Source organism: Stegostoma tigrinum, chromosome 8, assembly GCF_030684315.1.
Source record: "Stegostoma tigrinum isolate sSteTig4 chromosome 8, sSteTig4.hap1, whole genome shotgun sequence".
In the NCBI taxonomy this organism is placed as follows: Eukaryota; Metazoa; Chordata; class Chondrichthyes; order Orectolobiformes; family Stegostomatidae; genus Stegostoma; species Stegostoma tigrinum.
This window is the reverse complement of record NC_081361.1, coordinates 80,500,645-80,526,736: the sequence shown is the minus strand read 5'-3', so window position 1 is coordinate 80,526,736 and position 26,092 is coordinate 80,500,645. Positions and strand designations below refer to the sequence as shown.

General features: G+C 39.2%; 1 protein-coding gene and 1 long non-coding RNA gene across 3 annotated transcripts in view; one reads left to right on the top strand and one right to left on the bottom strand.

Moving 5' to 3' along the window:
- The window catches only part of agla (amylo-alpha-1, 6-glucosidase, 4-alpha-glucanotransferase a), a 97,570-nt gene that overhangs the window by 67,281 nt on the left and 4,197 nt on the right, over window positions 1-26,092 (top strand). For both annotated transcript variants that reach the window (XM_048539565.2, XM_048539566.2), the window contains exons 22-33: window positions 419-555; window positions 1,636-1,769; window positions 3,635-3,810; window positions 4,312-4,414; window positions 10,782-11,007; window positions 15,187-15,298; window positions 15,384-15,519; window positions 18,576-18,688; window positions 23,799-24,010; window positions 24,473-24,570; window positions 24,828-24,915; window positions 24,995-25,128. In XM_048539565.2, coding sequence (XP_048395522.1) covers window positions 419-555; window positions 1,636-1,769; window positions 3,635-3,810; window positions 4,312-4,414; window positions 10,782-11,007; window positions 15,187-15,298; window positions 15,384-15,519; window positions 18,576-18,688; window positions 23,799-24,010; window positions 24,473-24,570; window positions 24,828-24,915; window positions 24,995-25,128 — 1,669 coding nt within the window. The remainder of the gene's footprint in view (window positions 1-418; window positions 556-1,635; window positions 1,770-3,634; window positions 3,811-4,311; window positions 4,415-10,781; window positions 11,008-15,186; window positions 15,299-15,383; window positions 15,520-18,575; window positions 18,689-23,798; window positions 24,011-24,472; window positions 24,571-24,827; window positions 24,916-24,994; window positions 25,129-26,092) is intronic.
- Window positions 16,904-26,092, bottom strand: part of LOC125456455 (uncharacterized) — a 61,637-nt gene continuing 52,448 nt past the window's right edge. Inside the window, exons 2-3 of the long non-coding RNA XR_007248449.1 lie at window positions 22,552-22,629; window positions 16,904-17,061 (exon numbers count right to left, since the gene is read on the bottom strand). This is a non-coding gene — a long non-coding RNA (uncharacterized LOC125456455). The remainder of the gene's footprint in view (window positions 17,062-22,551; window positions 22,630-26,092) is intronic.

The following is a 26,092-nucleotide window of genomic DNA, read 5'->3' as shown; positions in this document are numbered from 1 at the left end:
GAAAGTGTATAAAAATCGTATCAGAGATAATAGGAACTGCAGATGCTGGAAGGCCCGAAACATCAGCTTTTGTGCTCCTAAGATACTGCTTGGCCTGCTGTGTTCATGCAGCTCGACACTTTGTTATCTCTTATAAATTGCCTGTGTAGTATCTTTTGGAAACACTGGGTGGCATTACTACTCTTCCAAGACCAAGTCCAAGTCAACTTCCAGTTTAAGTTTAATTTAATGGTAAACTGCCAATGGAAATAATCTAAATTTTTAAAAAGTCAGCTGGCCTCTTTAAAATTTCAGTTGTGTTTTCTGGGGGTGGTAGTTTGCAATATCAATCAGAATACAACACCTTTATTTTTTAACTAAAAATAAGGAATTGCATTTCTGCAGCAGACATGAACTAAAACTGTTGTGCTCTTCTTAGGGTTTATATCAGTACTTGCGGATATTAGACCTAGGAATGACCTTGGACATCCGTTATGTGAAAATCTGAGGGCTGGAGACTGGATGATGGACTATATTTCTAGTCGTTTGATTGCACGTGGAGGCAAACTTGAAGAGGTATGAACTTAATTGATGTGTTGTGAGTCATGTCTTCAGCGACCTTGATCCCTATCTGACTTGCCTCCTTCGGAATCCTTCTCAATAGCCATCTCTCTAAATCCAGTTTTCAGACACCTGTCTCCCTTTCCCAAATTTAGAACAGTATACAATAAAAGTCCTTGCACAATTTAATCAATTGTTACTATTTGTTAACAAATTTTAAGACATGCATTTGAATCCTTTCCCTTAAAGGTGTAGTACTGAATAAAGAATTGAAATGCAGAAACCCAGCACACTTAAATGTCAAGGGCTGGTTATTACTTTTTTTTGGCAGAAATTCTACTCGTTCAAAGGTTTGACTACAGAGTAATTGCTCCAGCTCAGTGGGCACTCCCTCAACTCCTAAGTTAGAACATAGAGAGTTTCAGTCCAGAAACTTGAGCAGATAATCTGGCATGACACTCCAGTGCAAAGGTGGTGCTATGCTGTTGAATGGTGTACTTCAGCCACACCATTAAACCTGTCCTAGTCTATGTTCCCCTTGTGCCTCTAAACGTATTGATCCCTCGGTAAAATTCACCAAAGAAATACACAGGTGAAGTGTCTGGGAGGCATTCTGAGGCCTTAGGTCTTGTGTTCTTCTTTTCAGGAAAAGTAGATGTGTCTTACACTTGTAAGTGTAGCAATTTTACAGGAGACAGAGGGAGCCTGTACAATTTGGTGAGATGATGTGAGATGTCGATTCCCTCCAAAATCTCATTATATATCTAACATGACTGGGTGGAAGGTAACTCACCTCTCTCCGTTTATTTCTCAAGTGCAGCTAGCAATGGACAATAAATACTGGCTTAGCTGGTGTCTCCCACATCCCATTAATTAATGATTTTTTTAATAAATGGTTTTATATCGAGTGATTTGCATTTTGAGTTTGACCTATACATGCAGTTTGATCACTTATTACATTATAAGCACTTGTGTTGCAGAAATGAAGATTTTTGGTCATGGCTTGTGATTTAAAAACTGTAAATCAACATTTGACTAACATTTTGTATTGTACTAGAAACATAGTACATCATGTAATGTTCTGTTTTCTAATAGATCGGTAAGTGGTTTGAAGCCATGTTTGCTTTCGTCAAAAACCTACCTCGCTACCTTATCCCGTGCTACTTCGATGCAATCCTTGTAGGAGCATACAAAACTCTTGTGGATGTAACATTGAATGAAATGTCAAGGTGCGTCTGATGCTAAAGCTGGAACAAAAATATAATGGTGTTGAAGTGTAATGGTGGTACAGAAGGTTAGGAGGCTAATATTTTAACCTGTAAAGCCTATACATGTACAGAGTTAAAAGAAAAACGTTAGACCAGGAAAAGGGGAAATTTAATGAATGTGCAAGAAATATCAAGTCTGACAGTAAATGCTTTTCATGAATTTCTTAATGACTTTGAAGCAATTGCATTGTATATCCAATGATGCACAGTTAGGGACGTAGGACCATTCAGTCCCTCACCAGTACTGCCATTTGGAGACATCCTGCCTGATCTGCACGTAAAATTCATTGTTCTATTTTTTTCTTGTCTTTTAAATCAAGTTTTTGAGCTAACTTTAGGGAAGAGTGTTCCTGTTTTACACCATAACTGTAAAGTGTATTTTTGGGTATCACTTCCAAATAGCCTTGTTCTAATTTTATGGTTAGTTCTCGTAGCACCCACTCTGTTTTTCTTGTTATGTATTCACCCTCCTAATTAAAAGATTTTCTATCAAATCTGTCAAACATTTGTTTATCATTCTGATTTCCACTTACTCTGAGAGTATATTGTCTAAACTATTCAATCTGTCTTTATAATTTAACCTGCTTAACCATTTTATTGTTCCGAAAAATCTGGACAGGGAGCTACATTGGGGCCTATTAACAGTGGCCCAAGGCTCCGAAGGCCTGTTGTTCTTTTGGCTGGAGATAGAACCTTAATGACAACACCTTTCTTCTGATCCATCAATCAGTCAAGAAGTTAGTGGGTTCAAACCCCACTTCAGAGCCTTGTGCACATGTTCTGCCTGATACTTCAATGCAGTACTGAGTTGAACTGCATTTCTAGACACTCTGTCTGATGAGATGCTCAATCAAGTCATCTCTTTTAGATGAAAATAAAATCTTCAGAGAAGAACAGGGGTATTTCCTAAGTTCTTGGTCGTTAATAACTTGTCCATCTGGTTTTCTCACAAGCATTTGTCGGATATAGTGGCATAAATCTTGGCGGTTTATGTTTTCATGTATTGCAACAGTGACTGCACGGCCAAAAATATTGCATTGGTTTGTAAGTGCTTTGGAATGTCCTCAGATTATGTGGGGCGTAAAAACAGTTATTGTTGAGCAGAATTGTAGTAGGGTTAAATTTATTATTACTCCAGAGTCTGGTGGCAAAGCTTGAGCAGCTGGATTTAATGGAGCACTGAAGTCCCCATTAAGAAGCTTTTCTCCCTATCCCTCTCGTCACCTGCATCCGTCTTCCCAGAGGTGTTCAAAACCATTTCCAACAGAATGAGACCCTGTTGCGACTGGTTTGATTGTAGTGAGGGCAAGATGGGTGTATAAGGCAGGATAGGTTGCAGGCAAAATGCCCGATTTAATGCTATCCCTGCCTTCTGACCTAGCATTAAATCCAAATCATGGTGAGTCACTCCTTCAACTAACATGTAAAGTCACCATAATCCTATCTCTAATTAGAGAAATGACTGGTGGTTTAACCCGAGGATCCCCATGCCTCAGATGAGGGGAGAGGATGAAAAGGAGAATCTTTCATAGTAACCTCAGCTGTTCAATTCCCATGCTGTTAGCGTTACTCTGCATTACAAACCAACCATTCAGACAAATGAGCTAACCAACCTCACTTGTTTAACTAGTTGTGCATAATCAAAAGCTGTAATATTGCTGGTTGGTTCCCAAATGTACTTAAAGTTTTCATTTAAGGCGGCGGGCAGGGCTGGTGGTTGGATTTGCACAAAGGAAGAATCAATAAAAGTGGACATTTACAAGGTGACAAGTTTATAAATTCTTATTGCTAAGGTTTCTACTCATACAATTTTTATTTTCTTGTAGTTTTGTGCAGAATGGCTCATCATTTGTGAAGCAACTTGCTCTGAGTTCATTGCAAATGTGTGGAGTGGGAAGACTTCCTGCTCTTCCAAAACTGTCTGGTTGCATAGAAGGTGTTCCGACTAGACATAACTACATTACCGATGAGATCGAACAATGCTGTGTTTCGTTAGCAGCAGGTAAGCAACAACTATTTCTGATCCTGTACTTAATTTAAATGTATTGAAAGTTTTATTTTGATGCTTTTGCACAAAAGCTGAAATTCAGGAGCCCTAGGAAACCTGTAATATCCTAATTTTCCTGTTTTACAACTACCTCAACTTAGTTTTTTAAAAAAGCTGTCAAAACAAGTCTATGTAATGAAACAATTTTGTCTATTGATTTCACATTTTGGGTCAAATTTGATTATCTTCTATATCATTTTAATTGTTGAACTTTTCAGGGTAACATTGTCATAAAGAGCTAGTACTATTTAGTATTTTGACTCCATAGCAAACTGATTATGTGATAAAGGTGTTCAACTCACATGCTAATTTTGTATGAATGTGAGTTCCTGATACTAGAGTACCATATAACAGGAGTAATTTCCTTCTACATTGATTTGCTGAAAGGAAATTGCACCTTTTTATTTGTTTTCAATTCTATCTCTTCTAAATAGGATTTTCAAATTTCTTACTAAGGGCTACCACACTTTTCTTCTGGACTATTCCGTTGTTGGGGTAGAGATACATTCATTTCTCTCCGAGGTCTAATGCTGGTGACAGGACGCTACTTAGAGGCCAGGTAAGGAATTATCAATCAAAGAAATGTTTGGAGAGAATTTTCCCAGACAGATTTGTGTATATGCAGTGCCTATTGGGACCAAAGTAGGTTTTCCATCCACACTGCTGTGCCAGTGCCCTGTCCACAGTGGAACAACCACTCTTCAGCCTTTTTTTGTGCTTCTTGGCATGCTCCAATATCTTAGATGCAGAGATAAATGTAAATCAAAGTGTTTTGTTTTCTGAAAATAAACTGAAATTCAACTTTTTATATGTAGGCTACACACTACAAGCTTTTTAACTAGTACATGTTGATTGAGTCTGCAATGGTCAGAAGAGTGACATTCTGATTCTTGTAAGGTTTTTAGATTAGATTAGATTCCCTACACTGTGGAAACAGGCCCTTCGACCCAACAAGTCCACACTGCCCTTTGGAGCATCCCACCCAGACCCATCCCCCTATAACCCACACACCCCTGAACGCTACAGGCAATTTAGCATGGCCAATCCACTTAGACCGCACATCTTTGGACTGTGGGAGGAAACCCGCACAGGGAGAATGTGCAAACTCTACACACAGTTGCCCGAGGCTGGAATCGATCGCAGGTCCCTGGCGCTGTGAGGCTGCAGTGCTAACCACTGAGCCACCATGCCGCCCAGAATGAAATTTGCTGCCTTTTGGTGAGCTGAGAGAAAAGGGTCCTAAGCTTATGCATTAATAAATGAGCACTCCTAGCTGTCATGTTGGTCTGATTGTACATGTTCTCATACAAGTTCATTATTCTTCTGAAACCCAAGAGGATGGCATAATAAAAGCAAAAGCAAAAAATTCTGAAAGCCTCCTGCAAGTAAGGCAGCATCTGTCAAGAGAATCGATGTAACATTCCAAGTGAAAACCCCTTGTCAAAAGCGTATAAATGAGCAGCATTCATTTCTGTCAAAGAATTACACGAAAAAGAGCAATAGATCATTGGTGGGTAATCTAAATGAAAAATGGCATTGGGTTAAAGAATGATGTGTTAGTTTATTTTTAAAAACTACTGGAACAGAAAGTGCTGTTAAAAACTCAGCAGTTCAGGCAGAATTTGTGACAAGCAATGAAGTTAATGGGGGGAGTTTTCCCAGCCTCCGAAATGTTGAGTCACTTGGGAAAGTCTGATAAGATTGTAAAATGAGATTCCTGATTTTGACTAAAATAAAAGTCTTTTTTTTTTCACTAAAGGTTTTAATGGCAGGATAAGAGTCTTGCCAGTGAGTAGTGAGATTCATATTTGCATTCGTTAACATTTAACCATTACCATGAGGTATAGGAGCAGAAATAGGCCCCATTCAACATGATATGATGGATCCTATAACCCTCCACTCCACTTTCCTGTCATATCCCATAACACTTGATTCCTTTACTCATCAAAAATGTGTTTCAGCCTTGCTTTGATAACCCTCTGTGGTAAAGAATTCCAACGATTGACAACCTTCTAAGAGAATAAATTCTCCCTCATCTCTGTCCTCGCTGGCATCTCCATGTTCTGAGTTTATGCTCTCTGGCCCTAAATTCTCTCTCACAAGGAAACAATCTCTGTGTCTACTCTGTCAAGCCCCCTAAGAATCTCCAGTGTTTCAGTAAGGTCACAAGTTATTTTGACAGTGTTATCATAACATGTTTGAGTAATTATCTGTGATCATCAGTATTGCATCTTATAATTCTGCACCAGCTACCTTGGAAACTGCTCTGATGCCTATATCTTAGAGAACACTTCATATTTTCTTCATTTCAGGGTCTACTTGCCTTTAAGGACTATTACTAAGACACTAGGGCTACCCTCTGCAAGCATTGCTAGTGACTGTTTTGTGCATCCCACTGCTTAATACCAATTATAGATACAATGCAACCCATTCTTCTACCAGCACCATTGTCGAGCAGTAGATGATGAGGTGCTGATGTTTGGATTGATCTGTGGAGTTTTGCGGTAACTGTCAGAGCATGTGCTGCATCATCCTTGCATTCTGTGCACTCAACAACTGGAGCAAACAGATGTTATGATAGTCATTGTAATTCTGTTGCTTTGCCATTCTACAATCATATTTATTGTCACGTGTACTCAAGTCACAGAAGAAAAGGAGTATGGCGATAAGTGTACAATGGCTGGCAGCATGTGCTGATACACAGTGCCATGTTATCTTCAACATACCTCGAGACAAATCTTAGGTACAAAAAATACAGAAAATAAAGAAAAAAGGTTATACTTCATTACAGATGTACACAGTATAAATATAAGTTAGGAAAATAAGAAATAAAGCTAAGTAACAGTAGTCTTTTGAGAAAGTTGTGAGCATTGATCAGGAGGAGCATCACCTTCACCAGTAAAGCAATGTAATGCTAGATGCAAAAAGTCAGATAGTATTTAATTGCTCCCCAATTCCAATAGATCTGATCTGGGGGGAGTGATCATTCTTTGACTGGAAATTTGTTTGTTGTTGAAAGAGCCAGAAACTCCTGTTTAATCCCAGAAGCAAATGTGGATTTTTTTGCACGCTGGGATAATGAGATAAAGTACCAACCCATTTAGGAATGTCAAATTTTATATCAAATGAGGTGTCACCTGTGCCACGTGGGTGTCCTCAGAAGCTTTATCCTTTTAGTTTGCTTCCCCACTAAGTGTACTGTAAAGGGCAGTTTGTGGCTGGCAATAATTGACCTGATTCTCAGTTGGTTTTTAACTGAGACCAGCAGTGGGAATCCCAAAATGTCCAGCAGCACCAAGTATGTCTGCCACTGGCAGCACAAGATTAATTGAGAGCAGTGCTGCAGATGCATGTGTGATGCGCGAGAAGCAATTAATCATGTGAGAGAACTTACTGGAACTCTCAGACCCTTGAAGGAACTCCTTGAAATTGATACTTGGCTAATTTTTTTTAACCAAAAATCAGCTCCATATTTCAGGTTGATAACCTTTCATCACAACTGAAGAAAGCTGGAAATATTGGGCAGAATCTTAATAGGGTGTGAGATATTGCACTATGGTGATAAGTTCAGTGAGGTTGATATCAGCATCTTTTATGCTTTGACACCTGTCTGGTGAGATTCTTGAGTTGCCAGTTGAGGATTATTGCTTGTTACGTGCCTTGTTGACAGCTCAACTTGGCTTTTATTAATATTCTGCTTTCGATCTTAGACTAGTTTCAGATGGAGGAAACTTGACAAGGAAACCGGAGCAGTTACCTGGCGAATTTTAGTTTGCTGCTTGCTCTGGATAAAATCCATGTTGGATACCACATCTCAGAGCACACTCCATAGGCATCAGTCACATCCACCCCATGTCTACAGACAATGGTACATAACAGATGCCAGTCTCTTAGAACCTTTTATGGCACATCCTCAATACATTTGCAAGATGCTTCTGATTTCATTGCAGCTCCACCATCTATTGTTGAAATGCTGCAAAGACATAGTGGCATCAGAAACGTATCCAACACCAAGTTGCATGCCTGGGCTCCTTGCCCACTGTCATAGCTTTCAGACGTTTGCAAGATTACCATATTATAGACTAGACTAAATCCCCAAAAAATATATTACGAAGATAGCCTAGACCCCAACTTTTCTCATTTTTAAAGACAAATGTAAGGCATTATGCTCCTGAGTGCAATTTGATTGGTCAAACTACCAAGCTTAAAGTAAAATACACTTGTTTTGCATTTTAACTATAGTGTAAAAAAATCACCAAAAGACAGATGAATCAGAATAACTTAACTCTATTGGAAAACTTAACAGAATAATAGATTTTTTAATTACTGAGCATCAAATGTTCCAATACAGTAACATCCCATAAACATATGATGTGGCAAAGGCAAATTCAATAAAATCGATTGTCTCACAGGCAGTTCCAGCAGCAGTAAGAGAACCCCAGCTTTTAGCTGTAACAGAGAGGAGTAACGGGGACAGTTATAACAGCTTCCACATCCAGCTCCAAGACCCTAGCAACTGCTGAAATCTGAAAGTAAAATCCTGGTTCTTTGGGAGCTTGATGCCGCCCCTTCATGCTGTATCTAGTGTTCCAACTATTCTTATAAAAACCAAAGCTAGCTCGGTTCATCTCCAAGTTTCTACAACTCTTGCTTTCGAAAGAAACATGACTGAACAAATCCTGAAAGGCACATCTCAACACCTACCTTGCCTTGCTTCTTTGCATTTTGCCCTTCAAACAAAGATACCAGGCTCGCAGACTTGACTCTTTCTGCCCTATTGGAATATGAGAGGCAAATATTAAGGGATATGAAAATAAGTGGCATGGCTGAAACTTGCAGTGCAGGTGGGGTGGTGTCCTGTGCAAGTGATTGGATTTAGTGGTGTCAGAAGCTTAAGTGGATACCAGTGAGTAAAGGAAGATGTTTTGAAGGCTTTGAAAGTGATAAATCATGAGCATTGGTGTCAAGTAAAAAGAGTAACAAGAAACAGTCAAAGGTATTAAAGGGAAGATGGGTGGCACTTACTGTGGTGATGGAGAAAGTCATTGACCTTCTTCCAACAGTGAATTCACTTTTTAGATGTTTGAGACCGTCCATATTGCATAGCGACTTCAGACCAGGCTGTCATGGTCTGGTGTTGTGGCTGCCTCTGCTGGTCCCAGGGGAGGAAGTCCACCTCTGCACCATACTGTCCAGGACCTGCAGGTCCATGCCCATACAGCAGATTGTTGATTTACCTCTGCCTGCCATGCCAGGAATAGTATAGAACAGTTCTGGATTTACAGAACCACAGTCAGTCGGTGCATGGTGTTTTTCAAGATGGCACAGGTATGAGGGTTGTTGATGCATTCTGGAATTATGATGACTGGAGACTTCTTTCAAGAACAGTGTATGGTAAAATAAGGCAGAAATTGGACATGGGGGCAGGGTAGATAGTTACTGAGGAAAGTTTAGTAAGATGAGGTGAGAGCTTCCTTGGTGCCATAGTGCAAATCCCTCCAAAAATCTCATGTAATTCAGACCAAAAAGAATAAGAATCAACCCACCGTTTTCCAGCCTGATTTACGCAAGATGTCTTCAGTTTGGAAACAGATTTGATTTACTACTTATTTAGCCAAGTGCTGTCTTTGTAGATATGAAGGAGCAACTTTGAAGCAAGAGGCAATAAGAGGGTCTACTGTCCTGGAAGTGTAAGAAATTTTGACAATAAAACAGGTTTCTAGTTCTTACTTGTCCAATCTCTCACCAGAGTTTGGGTGTCTGTGATTATCAAAAGTGACCCAGTGACACATCATCTCAGATCTCTATCTGTTCTATTTTGTCTTTAAATAGTTATTTTTTAATAGATGCTCACATTAGAGATTGCATTTGTGATGGACCTGTTCATTCAAGATATTTGCAATATCAACCCAAGATGACAGAACATCATGACACCCTGAACTTATAGGTAAAAGTTCAGAGTACAAAAGCAAGTAAGTGATAATGAAGCTTCATAAAACAATAATTCAGCCTCAGGTGTATTGTGAATAGTTCTGGGAGAAAAATTTAGGAAGAATCTGAAGACATTGGAGAAGGTATGATGGTCTTCAATTAACTGGATTGATTGTGAATCTGGGCCCTCTTCTTGGAGAAGAGATTTGACAGACATGCTCTCAATCATGAGGTTCTGGGCAGAGTAGAGAGAATCCATTCCCATTTGGGGCAGGGGAGTGGGGGTGGAAAGAGAAGGATCAAGAATGCTGGTTTAAGGCAATCGGCAAAAGAACCACTGGCAACACGTAGAAATCTATTTTCATGCAGTAAGTGATTTGGATCTGGAATGTGCTCCTGAGTGTGTGGTGAAAGCATGCTCAGTCTTTTGCTTTCAAAGAGAATTCTATATTTATCTGAAGAGGAAGAACTACAGAGTTGTCAGGAAAAGACTAGCTGAGATTAGCTGAGTATCTTTCGACATACTAGGCCAGATGTCTTCCTTCCATACTGTAATCCTCCTGTGCTTCCATGATTTGAATTTTGAGTCAACAGGAGTACAAACCTGCACTTTCAACTACAGAAGCTTGAGAACAGTAGCTTTCCTAAGAAACAATAGAACAAAAGATGTGAAATTATAACTTGACTGACAGAGATTATGCAGTTTTTTTTTCGTTATTTCTGATCTCCAGTGTTGGCAATACTTGGCGTTTTTAAAAAAAAACAGACTTTATATGTCAAAGCCTATTTGTCAGTCTATTGTTTTGACCCTAAATGTTTCATTAAACGGTGGAGTTTCATGTGATCAAGCTATTTTGAGTGTCTGCATATCCAACTTCATTTGCTTTGCAGGTGTTGTTGTTGAATTCATGAAAATTAGTTGTCTTTGGCGGGGGGAGGGGAAGAAATCTTCAGCCCTGTCAGTACTAAAAATATTTTATTTAATTTAATTACAGGAATATAATCCTCGCATTTGCCACTACTCTGCGGCACGGCCTAATTCCAAATCTACTTGGTCATGGAATATGTGCTCGATACAATTGTAGAGATGCTGTCTGGTGGTGGCTGCAATGTATTCAGGATTATTGTTTGAAGGTTGAAAATGGATTGAAAATTCTCAAATGTCCTGTATCTCGACTATATCCTACTGACCAGTCTCCAGCTCTTGCCGTAGGCGCTGTGGTAATTATTTCCTTCACCTTGACAATTTGCAGCAAAGTTCAATTATGGCACAAAGTCCTTTCTTCTATGCTGACTGATCCTTGTAATTGCAAATGTTTTGTCCTCCTCTGCTGATGTAGCACCAGTAGAATCAGAGTTGTACAGCACGGAAACAGACTTCAGTCCAACTTGTCCATGCCGGCCAGAAATCCTTTGCCAGAATTTCATCCATATCCCCCTAAACCCTTCCTATTTGTATACCCATCCAGATGCCTGTTAAATATTGTCATTGTACCAGCCTCCACCATTTCCTCTGGCAGCTTGTTCTATACGTGTACCACAGTCTGAGTGGAAAAAGTTGCCCCCGGGTCCCTTTTTTTTTTAAATGTTTCTTCTTCTCTCCTTTAAACCTATGCCCTCTAGTTTTGGTCTCTCCCCATTCTGGGGAAAATACTTGGCCGTTCACTTTATCCTTGCTCCTCATGATTTTTGTAAACCTCTATAAGGTCAACCCTCAGCATCTGATGCTCCAGGGAAAATAGTCCCAGCCTATTCAGCCTCTCAGTATAGCTCAAACGCTCCAATCTGGCAACATCCTCAAATCTTTTCTGAACCCTATCAAGTTTAACATGTTTCCTACAATAGGGAGACCAGAATTGAAAGCAGTATTCCAAAAGTGGTCTAATCAATATTCTCTACAGCTGCAACGTGACCTCCCAACTCCTTTTACTTAATGCACTGACCAATAAAGTCAGGCATACCAAACACCACCTTCACTAACTTAGATCCCTGTGACGCTATTTTCAAGGAACTGTGAACTTGCTTTCCAAGGTCACTTTATTCAGCAGCACTCCCCAGGACTTTACCATTAGTGTACAAGTCCTGCCCTGATTTGCTTCTCCAAAATGCAGCACCTCACATTTATCTAAACTCCATCTGCCACTCCTTGGCCCATTGTCTCATCGCATCAGATCCCATTGTACTGAGGTAACCTTCTTGGCTGTCCACTACACCTCCAATTTTGGTGTTGTCTACAAACTTACTGTACCTCCTAAGTTCAGTACTTCAAAATATTTGTAAGACTTTAAAAGCTTCTCTAGATCATTCTGATTAGTATATTTTGATAGCACAGGCCTAATTAAAAGATTTCAGTGAACCCCTTCCAACTATGTGGTTCAGTTGTTCCAATTTGACAGAGGTATCCCATTAGTCAAGGCTAGGACACTAAGTAATGAATTATCATTACAATGTCCTACAAATTCAGCTCCCTATGGTTTAATGTTTAAGTCCAGTTCTCGTCTTTGAATTTAATTTCAGTCAGAGAAAAAGCTTGATTTAATTCACAAAAAATGATGGCTAAATAGAACTATACAACATGCTACCTATTTTTGTTTTCTGTTCTGTAGTCTTTCAATAGGTGTCTTTCAAACAACTGTGTGATCTTGTGTTGTTACTGTTGGTATTACAAAAGCTTGAAATATCTGTCTCCTTTCTCTTTTCTTCACCTAACAAATACAAAAAACTGAGGCACCAAAAGCTCAAATTTGTTCTGAGGAAGCCTAAATTGATAGCTTCTGTACTCCTGAACCCTAACAGCAATACATAATAACCATAAGCTACGTAATGATTGGCATATTACAGCCTTAAGACTCATTAAATATGGTTCACTACAACAGCTTGCATTTGTACAGCACATTTAATGTGTCTCAAGGCACTTCAGAAATAAATCAATCTATGGTATTGTTCCACATAGGGAAATATTCATGCAGTAAGCCAAAACTCCCTGGTTGAGGATGAAGGTTTTAAGGAATCTCAAAGAAGGAAAATGAGGGGAGAGAATTCCAAAGCTGTTGATGGATGTTAGGGAAGTGGGAATAGTTTGTTAGAGATGTCCCAAATGTACAGTTGAAAATTCATCTTGGATCAAATACAGCAGGTTACAAACTTTCTTGTTTAGTCTCGGACAGTTGCTAGGGGGAGGACGGTGTTGTGGCTAAGATCCTGTTTGTCACTTTTTACAAGATCTTGAGAAGAGAGAAAAATCTGGGAGCCAGGTCATAACTGCTGCGTTGGATTCATGAGGTAGTTGTGATGGAAGAAGGATAAATCATTGGAGGAAAAATCAATAGTTTGTGCATAATTTTAAACATTGTTAATAGTGTTGGAACTGGTAGGAATTTTCTCCCTGAACTGAAGAGCAGAGCAAGGACCCGGCCAAATTCTGCTTTGGCCTTTCTGCCTGTGTGGGGCATAGCTTCAGAAGATGGGGAGGAGAGCATGACCCAATGTATTGTTTCTGTGAAACCAATTCACAGTTCAGAAACTATTGCTTCCCATAATTTGACGTTAAAGCGGGATAAACAAGTTAGAAATTTATTTAGTGAGCAAATCTCTCAGAATAAAGTTTTGGCCAAGATCTGTAGCTCGGGTTGTGGGTGAGCTTGCTGACTTGCTCACTGACCTGGCTTGTTCTCATTTCATCACCATGCTAGGGGAGATCATTGGTGCACCCTCCAATGAAGCGATGTTATTCTGTTCCACTTAGAATTTATACTGTCCTGGTATGTTATGGCGAGTAGTGTCATTTCTGGCTTCGATCTGTATGGGTATTTTACAAATCCATATACAAACCCATACAGATCAAAAGCAGAAATGGCACTCCTCACCATAACGTACCAGACAGTATATTTCCAAGCGGAGTAGAATAACATCACTTTTATTGGAGGCTGCACTGATGATGTCAACGAGTATGGTGACGAAACGTCTGCCTTAGGAAGAATTCTTCAGTTGATTACGTAAGAAGAAATACCTTTTTAGTTATGCTAATTACACTGATCTCAGATACCCAAAGGTGGCAATGTGTGTAGATGTGTGGGTGGGGCGGCACTGTTATAACTGCAAGTTTGAGTGCAAAAACACATAGAAAATCTGTAGGGAACTGGTTTTCTTCTGAACAGCAGGTGGTGACTAGTGGGGTGCTGCATGGATTAGTACTAGGACCCCAGCTATTTGGAATATGTGAACAATTTTTGATGAAATTTGAATGTAATATCTCAATTTGCAGATTACACAAAGCTGAATGGAAGGATGAGTTGCGGGGAGAATGCACATATGTTGCAGTGTGATTTGGATAGTTTGAGTGCATGTGCAAATGTATGGTAGATGAGTTAAATCCATTAGATAGCTGCAATGGAAGAAGGACAAATCATGAGGAAAAATCAATAGATTGTGCATAGTATAATGTGGATAAATGTGAGGGGATTAATTTGGTAGCAAAAATAGGAAGGTAGATCATTATTTGGCTGCAAATTGAGAGGGCAATACTCAACCAGACTTGCGTGTCTGTACGCCAGTTGCTGAAAATAAATTGCAGGTGTAGCAGGCAGTAACAAAGACAAACTATGTTGGCCTTTGTAGAGAGAGGATTCAAGGAGAGGGACAAGGGTATCCTGCTGCAATTATACAAGACCTTGATGAGGTATGATTGTGTGCAGTTTTGGTCACCTTATCTGTGGAAGGATGCTCTTGCTGTAGAAGGAGTGCAGCTAAGGTTTACTAAATTGAATCTTGCGATGGCAGAACTGAAAGAGGAGGAGAGATTGAGTTGGTTGGGATCATATTTACTCAACTTTGTAAGGATGAGGGGAAACCCCATGGAAACCTCTAAAATTCTAACAACAGTACTGGACAGGGTTGATGCAGGAAGGATGCTCCTGATGTTGGTGGAATCCAGAACCAGGAGTCATAGGTTTATCTGTTTTTTTGCTCCCCCCCCCCTTAAACTTTTAGGACTGATCTAAGGAGAAATTTCTTCAACCAGAGAGTGGCGGGCCTGTGGAATTCACTTCAAAGAAATTGATTGTGTTTTCAGGGAGGAGGTAGATATAGCTTTCATGGCCAAAAGGATATGGGGAGAGGGAGGGATTAGGATATTGAACTCAGTAATGAGCCTTATGATGTTGAATGGTGGGACAAGCTCAAGGGGTTGAAAGGCCTTCCTGGTCCTATTTTCTATGTTTTTGTGTTTCTGATACTGTTCATTTGCCACTGGTGCAGAACTAGGCCTCTTGTATATTGGGTGTTTGTTTGAGTCAGAAGTAAAAGTTTAACCAGAAATAACAAATGAATACTAATTTAAAATGTTTTTAAAAGAAAAAATAAACTTGTCTATAATACATTTTGTGATATTATTCAAACCAGGAACAGCCCCTGTATGATGTCATTCAGGAGGTCATGCAGCGCCATATGGAAGGTGTACAGTATAGAGAAAGAAATGCTGGACCTCATATGGATCCACACATGAAAGATGAAGGTATTTCTGCTACATCTCCAATTCTTGCATATACTGTAAATAATTTGAGACATTATGTGTAACGTGTTGGTTACTTCTGTTGAAGGTTTCAACGTTGCTGTAGGGGTGAACCAAGAAACAGGCTTTGTTTTTGGAGGGCAGCGATATAACTGTGGCACTTGGATGGACAAAATGGGAGAGAGTGAAATAGCTCAAAATAAAGGAATTCCAGCTACACCAAGGTAAAAGTGTCCTTAAAATGAGATTGAAGATATGGAACTTCAAATCAAGGACCAATTTTTTAAAATGTTGTGTATTTTGTTTTCTGCAATCACTTTTGTGAAACTGCTGAACCAAAACTGTAAATATTAATAGAAATTAATTTCTATGTTTATTTCTTAAATCTAATTTGATATTTAAAAACATCTGCAGTGGTTAGTGCAAAATTGTGCTTGCACTTCTTACTAGTCAAGAGTCAATCTGCAATGGGGTTAAAGTTGGCTGATGTGCATGACCCTTGAGTTGCTTAATTTCCTTAGGTTAGCTCAGTTGTATTTTATTCCTCCAGAAGCTGTTATAATCAGTAAACATCTTAGAATAGATACTTAACTGCAAGTATTTTTGAGAAGAGAAGAACGTACATGTAGTGTACTTTATTTTGTTTTTACTCCTATTTCCTCAGAAACCCTCATCAAGCTTGCCCCCTCAGAGATCCATTCTCTACTTTCTCAACCCTTTTTACCACTAACTTCCTGACTCCCTAACGTCTGTACCAGACCCTGTTATCTGTTACTGCAAGCAATTTCCTCTTATGTACTGTTTCCCCTTTTTTCACCGTTACTCATTTACGTTCAATTTGAACATTACCCCTCTTCTCAGAAACTGTAGCTTCTCTATCCTCTTTTGTCATCAAAGCCTGTGACATTGTTTTTTTTTTAAATCAGTGCCCTTGGCATCATCTCTTCCAAATTCCTCACATCTTTCCTGTCACTCCATATTTGAATCACTCCAGTCAAGTTTTTGCACCTAAACGGTCCTTAAGACCATTAATGACGTGTAATGTGACTCTTAATAGACTCTAGCGTCCTCGTTCTGGAGTAGTCTGTGGCCTATGACACAATTGAAAACATTAACCACCTTCAACCTCTCGCCTCTGTGACCATAATAGAAACATTGCCCTTGCCTAATTTTATTCTTGCTCTGTAGGTCAGGAAATATCTCTTGCAATAGTTTAACTTCACATTTCCACGCCTTTACTCTGGAGCCCCCTAAGGATCTATCCTTGCTACTTCTCATCTACATGTTAGTACTTGACATTGCTCCAGTAAGCATATGACATTCAGCTCTGCCTCTCTACCTCCCTTCCCCTACTTATGGATTCCAGACAACCTGAACGGGATGCCAGACAGTTACCTTCCAATTTAACATCAGGAAACTTAGAAACATTAGCTTCAAATATGTCTCCAGAGTCGAGAATGCAGATTGAGGTTCCACAAATATGACTCAGGAGAAGTGCCCTGAAACATCAGATTTTCACTGAGGGTGGGTGAAAATGAAAATGTAAACACTGTCAGATCCCAGGTGAAATGTCAGTCCTGATGCTCTGGCATTCTGTAGATGCTGAGAAGAAAAATACAGAATAAAAATCACTCACCTGTAAATTTTGCTTCCCCATACCCCAACTCATCGCTATTAGTCACTTTGGTGTCAAACATAGGAAGGCACATTATTATTTGGAAGTGGGGAATGCTCAATAAGACCTGGGTGTCCACGTGCACAAGTTTCTGAAAATAAGCATACAGGTTTAACTGGCCATAAAGGAAGCAGTCTGTTGCTTTTGTGGTGAGGGAACATGAGTGCAGGAACAGGGATATCTTGCTGCAATTACACAGGCCACACCTGGAATATTGTATTCAGCTTTGGGCATCTACTGTGCAGATGGATGCTCTTGCTATCAAGGGAGGCAGTGAAGGCTTACCAAATTGATTCTTGGGATAGCAGGACTAACACAAGAGATTGAATTGGTTAGAATTATATCATTGAGGTTTAGAAGAATGGACGGAAATGGGAACTGTTTCGAAACTTAAAATTTTAACAAGACAAAACAGGTTAGATGTAGGAACATTGTTCCTGATTCTGGTTGAGTCCACAACGGGGTCATTTCCTTAAGGATAAGGGGTAAGTCATTTAGGACTGAGTTGAGGAGAAGTTTCTTTACACAGTGAGTTGTGAGCCTGTAGAATTTGCAACCACAAAGTAGTTGAGGCCAAAATATTGTGTTTTCAAGAAAGAGGTAGATGTAGCTCTTGTGTCTGAGGGGATAGGAAGTGAGATTAGGCTATTGATATAAGTCATCAGTCATGAAAATATTGAGTGGCAGAACAGACTTAAAGTTGAATGGTGTATCCTACTTCTATCTTCTGTTTCTGTTATTCCTCCCTTTGTCCCTTTGTGTCCCCTTTATAACCTTATACCAAAATAGTGGCAACTCTGACCAACCCATGCAAGCCACTAGCCACCACTTGCCCTAGACTGTCTATGCCACCTCTACCAATAATCACCATGGATTGTCCTTTACACCCTTCTTGAAAGTGAACAAAGTTCTTCTGTGCCTCTTGATAAATTTACTGTTTTGAGCAAGATACCTGTCAACAGCACAGTCTTGTGAAATTATTGTGAACTAGCACTAAAACTAAGTGTCAATAAAAGCTGCCAAATGTTATTACTTTAGTTGGATTTCACAATTCTTTCTTGGGAAAGGCACCTGACGACATCATATCTGATCTGCCCTATCCTTGTTTGGAGCCATATATTACACAAATATCTCAAACGATAGGATAACGAAGGGTGGCCAATAAAACAAATGTTCCTAAAGAGATCATACTAACTTTTTATAGCAAATTGTGATGGGGATAAAAACAAATTCCACAGCCTATCTCTTATCAAACACTGCTTAACTGACTACGGCCTGTTATGTCAACCTGCTCCTCAATTGTTATCCAGCTGTTCTCTCAACCACTGAGAGACCCCACACTCTGGAATTTCTTCTAAAACCTTCCTTTCTCTCCACTTTTCTTTGCTGCTTTTTAAGATCAGCTTCGAGACCTACCTCTTTAACAAAGCTTTAAATTATCCTCAGAAACCCTCTCCTCTATTTCTGAAGCCTTTAGAGGAGGTAAGCTTAAAGCATTGTTGCCACTATATATAATTGCAAGTTTTAAGTTTTCTCCGATGATCTATCCTTCAAAGAAATATCTGATCCTATAAACTGACCAGCTGAAATGTTTTTACATTGCAGAGATGGATCTGCTGTTGAAATAGTTGGCCTGAGTAAATCAACTATTCGCTGGTTGATGGAACTGAATAAAAAATCCCTGTTCCCTTACAATGGAGTGAAGGCATATAAAGATGGTGAGAAAGTTAATCTATATACATAGTTGCCATGATTCAGTCAGACTACTTTGATTTTTTTCAAGAATTTAGTGAGAAAAATAATATCAAGGGATTTCAGTTGTAGGCTGGTAAATAGTTATTACAGATCAGCCATGATCCAGTAGAATGCTGGAATGTATTTGATGGATTGAATGCAACAGTCATGTGCTATTACTCCTATGAATCTTGATCAGTTCCTAAAGTAGATTTATTTTATATCCTGAAGTATTTTCTACACATTACTGTTAGTCCCTGACCTGAAATTGTTAAGCCATATTACTCTAGATGTTTTAAAAATGATAGCGTGACACAGCATTGAAACATTTGACCCATTATCCCTTTGTCAGCTCTTTGATCACACTATCCATTTATTCTCACTTCCCTCTCCTTTTCCTTAAGCCAATAAATGTTTCTTCATTTTGGTGACTTATCCAATTCATTCTTTTATCTATGGGACAATTGTTAATTTGAAACTACAGCACTTCAGGCAGTGCATTTTAGAGCACAGCGGTTTTGGCCTCCTTTTTTGGAAAAGTTGTCACGTTTTCACTGAATCATCATGAATTGTCTATAAATTATCGCTTGGTAGCATGGGACTGGAATATTACTGAAAAAGTCATTTATTGAAGCTTTTTAAGTTGCATTCACAGGTATGATTTTTAGGAATACCAATTTAACGGAAAAGCTAACATTATTGTGTATGAGGAGTAAGTGTTAAAGGAGCATTAAATGGAAAATACACTATTATTGATGATTGGCAGTTAACTGCAACATTGTAAATTTGCCTTATTCAAAATTTAAAGTATTGTCAAGGCATTGTCCTGACAAAATATACAGTGAATGGCTGTCACCCATGTTGTTTGAGTTTAAACACAAACTTAGCTGAGACTGTTACAAGTCAATAAAAATGAGCTGGTTCATTGGTATTCTTGAAGACTGTCCTGTGAGTACAAAATGGATAGCTTTGGAAAATGTGTATTTTGTTTTCAGTGGTAAATCTGCCTCTGGATGCTAACCCTTCTGTCACTGGTAACAGTTTCTGTTTATTTCATCAAAACTGCTCATGGCTTTGAGTATTTGTATTGTATACCTTTTTTGCTTTAAGGACAGTCTCTCTCGTATCTCTACAGATCCCCTCAGCATTGATACTAGTCTAGAAAATCTTGACCTCACTACCTCCAAGACCTTTTGAAAGTGTCAAATCCAGATTTGTTGAGCTCTCCAGCTGGAGTCTCACCATTTGTTCTATACAGTTTACTAATTACAATTTACTACTCCCCTGATTTTATACTACTTCCTCTCTCAACAATGCTGAAGATCTAGTGCTTGCCAGCTTTGAAACTTTGACCTACATATTTATATGGCACCTTTAACACTAACACTATAAACCGTTACAAACTGCTTTGCCAGAATGTTATAAGACAAAATGTGGCATCAAGACACATAAGAAATTGTGCCAGATGATGAAAGGGGAGAGCAATTTTTTATTATTATTATTCACCTGTTGGACTTGTGCATCACCGGCTGGCCAGCATTTGGCTGTGCTGAATTGCCCTTGAAGGTTATGGTGAGCTGCCTCCTTGAACCATTGCAGTCTTTACTATAGACCCACAATGCCTTTAGGGAGAGAATTCCAGGATTATGAACAGGCACTGAAGGAGATATGTTTCGAGTCAGTATGGTGAGTGACTTGGAAGGTAATTTGTAGTTGGTGGTGTTCCCGTATATCTGCTGCCTTTGTCCTTCGCGATGGAAAAGGTCGTGGGTTTGGAAGATACCGTCTAAGGATCTTTGAATTTCTGCAGTGCGTCATGTAGATGATACATGCTGCAGCAACTGAGTATCAGTGGCAGAGGGCATGGATGCTTGTGGATATGGTGCTAATGAAGCAGGCTGCTTTGTTCTGGATGGTATCAGTTTCTACAGTGTTGTTGGAGCTGCACTCACCCAGCCAAGTGGGGAGTGTTCCATCACACTCCTGACTTGTGCCTTGTGGATGGTAGACATGCTGTGGGAAGTTGGGGTGTGAGTTACTCAATACAGCGTTCTAACCTGGGACCTGCTATTGTAATGACTGCATTTATATGATGAGTCCAGTTGAGTTTCTGGTCAATAGTAACCCTCATGCTGTTGATAGTGGGGGATTCCTTGACAGTAACACCATTGAATGTCATGGGGCAGTGGTTAGGTTGTCTCTTATTGGAGATTGTCGTAGTCTGGCATTTATGTGACACAAATGTTAATTGCCATTTGTCAGCCCAAACCTGGACATAGTCCAAGTTTTGCTTAATCTGATGATGGACTGCTTCACTTTGAGGAGTCATGAATGGTGCTGAATATTGTGTAATCATTGGTGACAATCCCTAATTCTGAATTTACAATGGAGGAAAGATTGTTGCTGAAGCAGCTGGGAGGGTTTTGAGACTGGTAAAGGAGGAAAGAGAAGTCAAGAAGAAAAATGTAGGCAAAATATTCTGGACCTTGGACTGTAGGCAACTGATGGCATGCAGCAACTGATGGAGTGATTTAAATCTGTAATGCTCAAGAGGCCAGAATTAGAGGGCAGATATCTGTGATGTCCATTATTTAGCCTTAAGGTCCTCCTCTTGGGTGAGGATGGGAAGGATAACATCAAACTGTAAATGATTAAAGACCAAGTAAATAACAAGCATAGAGGTCTACATTATAGAAAAAATACCCTTCGGCCTATCGAGTCTGTTCTAGTCAAAAACTGCTACATAAGTATTCAAATGCTATTTTCCAGCTGGCGCTCGAGTGTATATCTAAGTACTACTTAAATGTTAAGAGGGTTTTTCCTGTACCACCCTTATTGTCTGTAAGTTGCAGATTCCCAGCATCCTCTGGATGAAAACGTTTTCCCTCATTGCCCCAAAACCTTTTTCCCCTTTTTACCTTTAAATCTATGCCCTGGCCATTGATTTTCTCAACCTTCCCACCTTTCAAGGGGGAAGATTTCTTTCCTGTCTACTCTGTCTATGTGCCTGTAACTTTATAGATCTCAATTATGTTAGCCAATTTCTCTTCCAAACTAAATCTCCCCAGTCCAGGCAACATTCTGATAAATCTCTTCTGCAGGCTGTCCAGTGCAGACACATCCCTCCTGTTATTGTGGGTTCCAGAACTGCATACAGTACTCTAGCTGTGGCCTAACCGACTTCACGTTTATTTACACTTTGATTTCAGTGGGGGCTGAAGACATTGTTCTCTTGCTACTGATACTGCCTTCCTCTGCTGAGTCAGTTTGTAATCCTTGGTATCTTGTTGAAATCTGAGTTGAGGTTTAGTCACCAAGTCTGTACACTCTCTCCTGCCTCTGCCCTTTTTGATGCTGAAATCTTCATCTCTGACTTTGTCGTCTTCAAGTTTGACAATTGAATCTCTCCTTTTACGGCATTCTGTCAGACACCCTTCATGAACTGCAATCTCTGTAATTCTCTGCATATATTCTACCACACTGAATTCTGCTCATCTTTGCTGACTAATCTGGCTACCTGTTCCTTTTCTAAAATTTAAAATTCTCAACTTTGTCTTTGCATCCCTCTTTGAGCTTGCCCCATACGAACACTTCCTGCTGTAATCTTGTGTTTTATCAAACATTCCATTCCTCCAATTTTTACTTTGTATCCTCTTCCAATCCCATTAGTGGCTGAGTTTCAGTGCAGAGGAACAAGTGGATGGTTTAGTCCCTTGAGCCTATTCCGTCATTCAATGAGATTTGTACCTGATTTTAACATAATACCATATATCCTACTTTATCCCATTATCCCTCAAATTAATTAACAAAAATGTATCAATCTGTTCTAAATTTAACAGTTGATTACCTCCTGTTTGCAGAATCAAGTTTCAAACTTCTATAGTCCTGTTTCTGGACATTTTTCTCAGCTTCATTCTTAACAAATCTGTGAATAAAATGAAAAAAAATACAATGTACCCTGTTCCAAGACTTGGCGAACAGAAATATTTTCTTCCTCTGTAACCTATCAGTTCTCTTCAATAGCTTAAACTGTAAATTGTCCCTGAACTTTTGCAGCCAGTGTGTATAATCCTAGTTTTTACAGTTTACCTGTAATTTGGTGTAGTGAATCCTCCACCTGTTAGTCTTTTCTATTTGTGTTCTTTTGAAATCTACACTATTGTTGTTGCCTCACATGGCAGAATTGAAAATTACTTCTGATTATGCACAATTATTGTAACAGTCCATTTCATGTTAATGTTTGTTAGTCAAATCCACTTAAACATTATAATCAAAAGATTGCATCAATGCATGGCTGTCTGTATGATAGTTAATTTTCACAATTGAAGTAACTATCCATTTATGAATTTTTAAAATTTCTCTCATTGAATGGGCTGCCCCAGCATTTATTGTTCTTGAGAAGGTGGTAACAAGCTGCTTTCTTGAGCCAGGTCAGAAGTCACACAACACCAGGTTATAGTCCAAGTTTATTTGAAATCGCAGGCTTTCAGAGTGTAGCCCCTTCCACTTCACCTGATGAAGGGGCTACGCTCTGAAAGTTCCTGATTTCAAATGAACCTGTTGGACTATAATCTGGTGTTGTGAGAGTTCTGACTTTGTCCACCCCTGTCCAACACTACCACCTCCACTTGAATCACCACAGTCTGTTTGCTGTAGTTAGACCCACAATACTATTAGAGAGGGGGTTCCAGGACTTTGACCTAACGACACTGAAGTAACAGCAATAAACTTTCAATTTGATATGCATCTGTTGCCCTTGGCCTTCTCGATGGAAATGGTTGTGGGTTTGGAAGGTACAATTCAAGGTGCCATGGTGAATTTCTGCAGTGCATCTTGTCGATGATAAACGCTGCTGCTGCTGGACGTAGATGGTGAAATTAATGGATGTGGTGCCGATAAAGAGGGCTTCTTTGGTGTAGAAGGTGTCAGGCTCCTTGAGAGTTCTTGGAGCTACGCTCATCTAGTCAAGTGTCAGTCATAGCTGGAAATTTAGTCATGAGGTGCACACTTCATTAAATTACAGGGTTTGCAAAATAAGTTTTTTTTTTCCCCAAACCTGCAAAATGGTTTAGTGAAATATATTGTACTCTACAGGAAAAGAAATATTTATAACATATGAGGAGTGGAACAAAAATATAATGGAGAACTTTGAAAAGAACTTTTTCGTTTCTGAAGATCCAGATGATCCCAATGAAAGCTTTCCCAACTTGGTCCACAAAAGAAACATTTACAAGGACAGCTTTGGTGCTTCCAGTCCATGGTGTGACTATCAACTAAGACCAAATTTCCCTATAGCTATGGTTGTGGTAAGTGATATTGGCTTTCACAGAATAAATTTCATTGCTTTTGCAAAACACTTGAATCAAAAAATGTCAGTAAAGATGCTGCAATTTATGCATAGAAAGTGCTGGACATATTCTGCAAGTCAGGTAGCATATGTGATGTGGGAAACTGAGTTAACATGTCAGGTCAGCGTGCTTGTGTTTCCATCCCTGCAGATGCTGACTCTTGTGCAGAGTATTTGTAGCATTTTATTCTGAAGTCATGCCATATTTTAAATCTTGATAGAGATTGGCTTAACATGTGAATTACCTACATAGGTAGTTGATCGGACATCATTTGTGTTATTGGTGCTAAATTCTGAGTTTGTTGCCATTGATTTTGCTGTTCCACTCAGTTGTGAGATCTCACAGCTCTCACCTTTCTTGATATGAATGCTTAAATAAAGCTTTGATTACTGCAATAAAATAAACTCCTTTCATTTTCAGGCCCCCGAGCTTTTTACCCCAGAAAAAGCATGGAAAGCTTTAAAAGTTGTCGAGGAGAAGCTACTTGGACCCCTGGGATTGAAAACATTAGACCCAGAGTAAGTTAAATCGTTGCTGAAATTAGTCCTAGTTTCCAATCAAATGAATATTGTTAATGAAAACAAACAATTGCTGAAATGTATACTAGTAGCCATAAAGTACAGCTTTTACAAAAAGACATGGCAGTACAACATTGTTGAGATGATTCTTTAGTAACCAGTTCATGGCTATCCATTTTCTGTGGTTAGCCACCCTGAACTCCCTCCCTAATTGGGTCTTAACAGAGATAATAATATTCATTTTCCTCCCTGGTTAGTGACCAAGTTTACTGTGGTGTATATGATAACTCTTTCGACAATGGCAACTTCAACATATCAAGAGGCTATAACTACCACCAAGGACCGGTAATTATTTATACAATGTTTCATCACCTTCAGCATAATGCTCTTTGCTGTATTATAACCAGTATTTTTTTGTTTTCAGGAATGGCTCTGGCCTGTTGGTTATTTCCTACGCGCAAAGTTGCAATTTTCAAAAATGATGGACCAGGATTTGTATGAAGACACAAAATATTTAGTGAAGAATATTCTTTCTCATCATTATGATTACTTGGAAAAGTAAGCCAGTAATTTTTAAATAGCTATATAATGCAAATCTCCTTGAAAAAATCTTTTAACTTGAGCAATATTACTCTGACGTCCAGCTGTATATTAAATCATTTTGTAACTTAATCTGACTAGTATTTGTGTTTCAAAAGACAAATTTTGGTTATGTTGAAACTGTGGAAAAAGTTGGTTGGGCCACAGCCAGAGTATTATGTCCAGTTCTGGAGTTCATATTAGAATAGGGATGTAGTTGCACTGGAGAGGGTGCACAGGAGGTATATCAGGCTGTTGCCTGGTCTAGAGTTCTAGGTGTGTGGAGAGATTGACTGACAGACTGGGATTGTTTTCCTTTGGATAAAAACTGAAAGAACTATGGATGCTATGAATCAGGAACAAAAACAGAAGTTGCTAGAAATGCTCAGCCAGTCTGGCAGCATCTGAAGAAAAAAAAATTATTAACTTTAATCTCTCTCGTCACCAGATGCTGTCCGAGCCGCTGAACATTTTCAGCAACTTCTGTTTTGTTCTTGTTCCCCTCAGCTTTTTTAAGCTCCAAGGAAAACAAGAACATGACTGAGATGTATAAAATTGAGGGTCATAGTTAGAGTAGGCAAAAAGGAACTTTTGTCCTTGGTGGAGGGATCAATGCCCAGAGGCATAGCCTTCAGGTAAGGGGCAGGAGGTTTTTTCAAGCCAGTGTGTGGTGGGAATCTGGACCTTGCTGCCTGCAAGTGTTTTAGAGACAGAAACCCCCATAACATTTATGTAGGATTTAGATGTACACTTGTAGTGCCATGGCATGAAAAGCTATGAGCCAAATACTGGGAAATGGGATTAGAATAAATGCTTTTTTTTAATCATATTGATAGTGAATCAAAGAGCATTTTTCGGTGCTGTAGACCTTAATGACTCTAACTAGTGTTATAGATAAAGGGGAAATAGTGGATGTATTGTATTTAAATTTCATACAGCATTT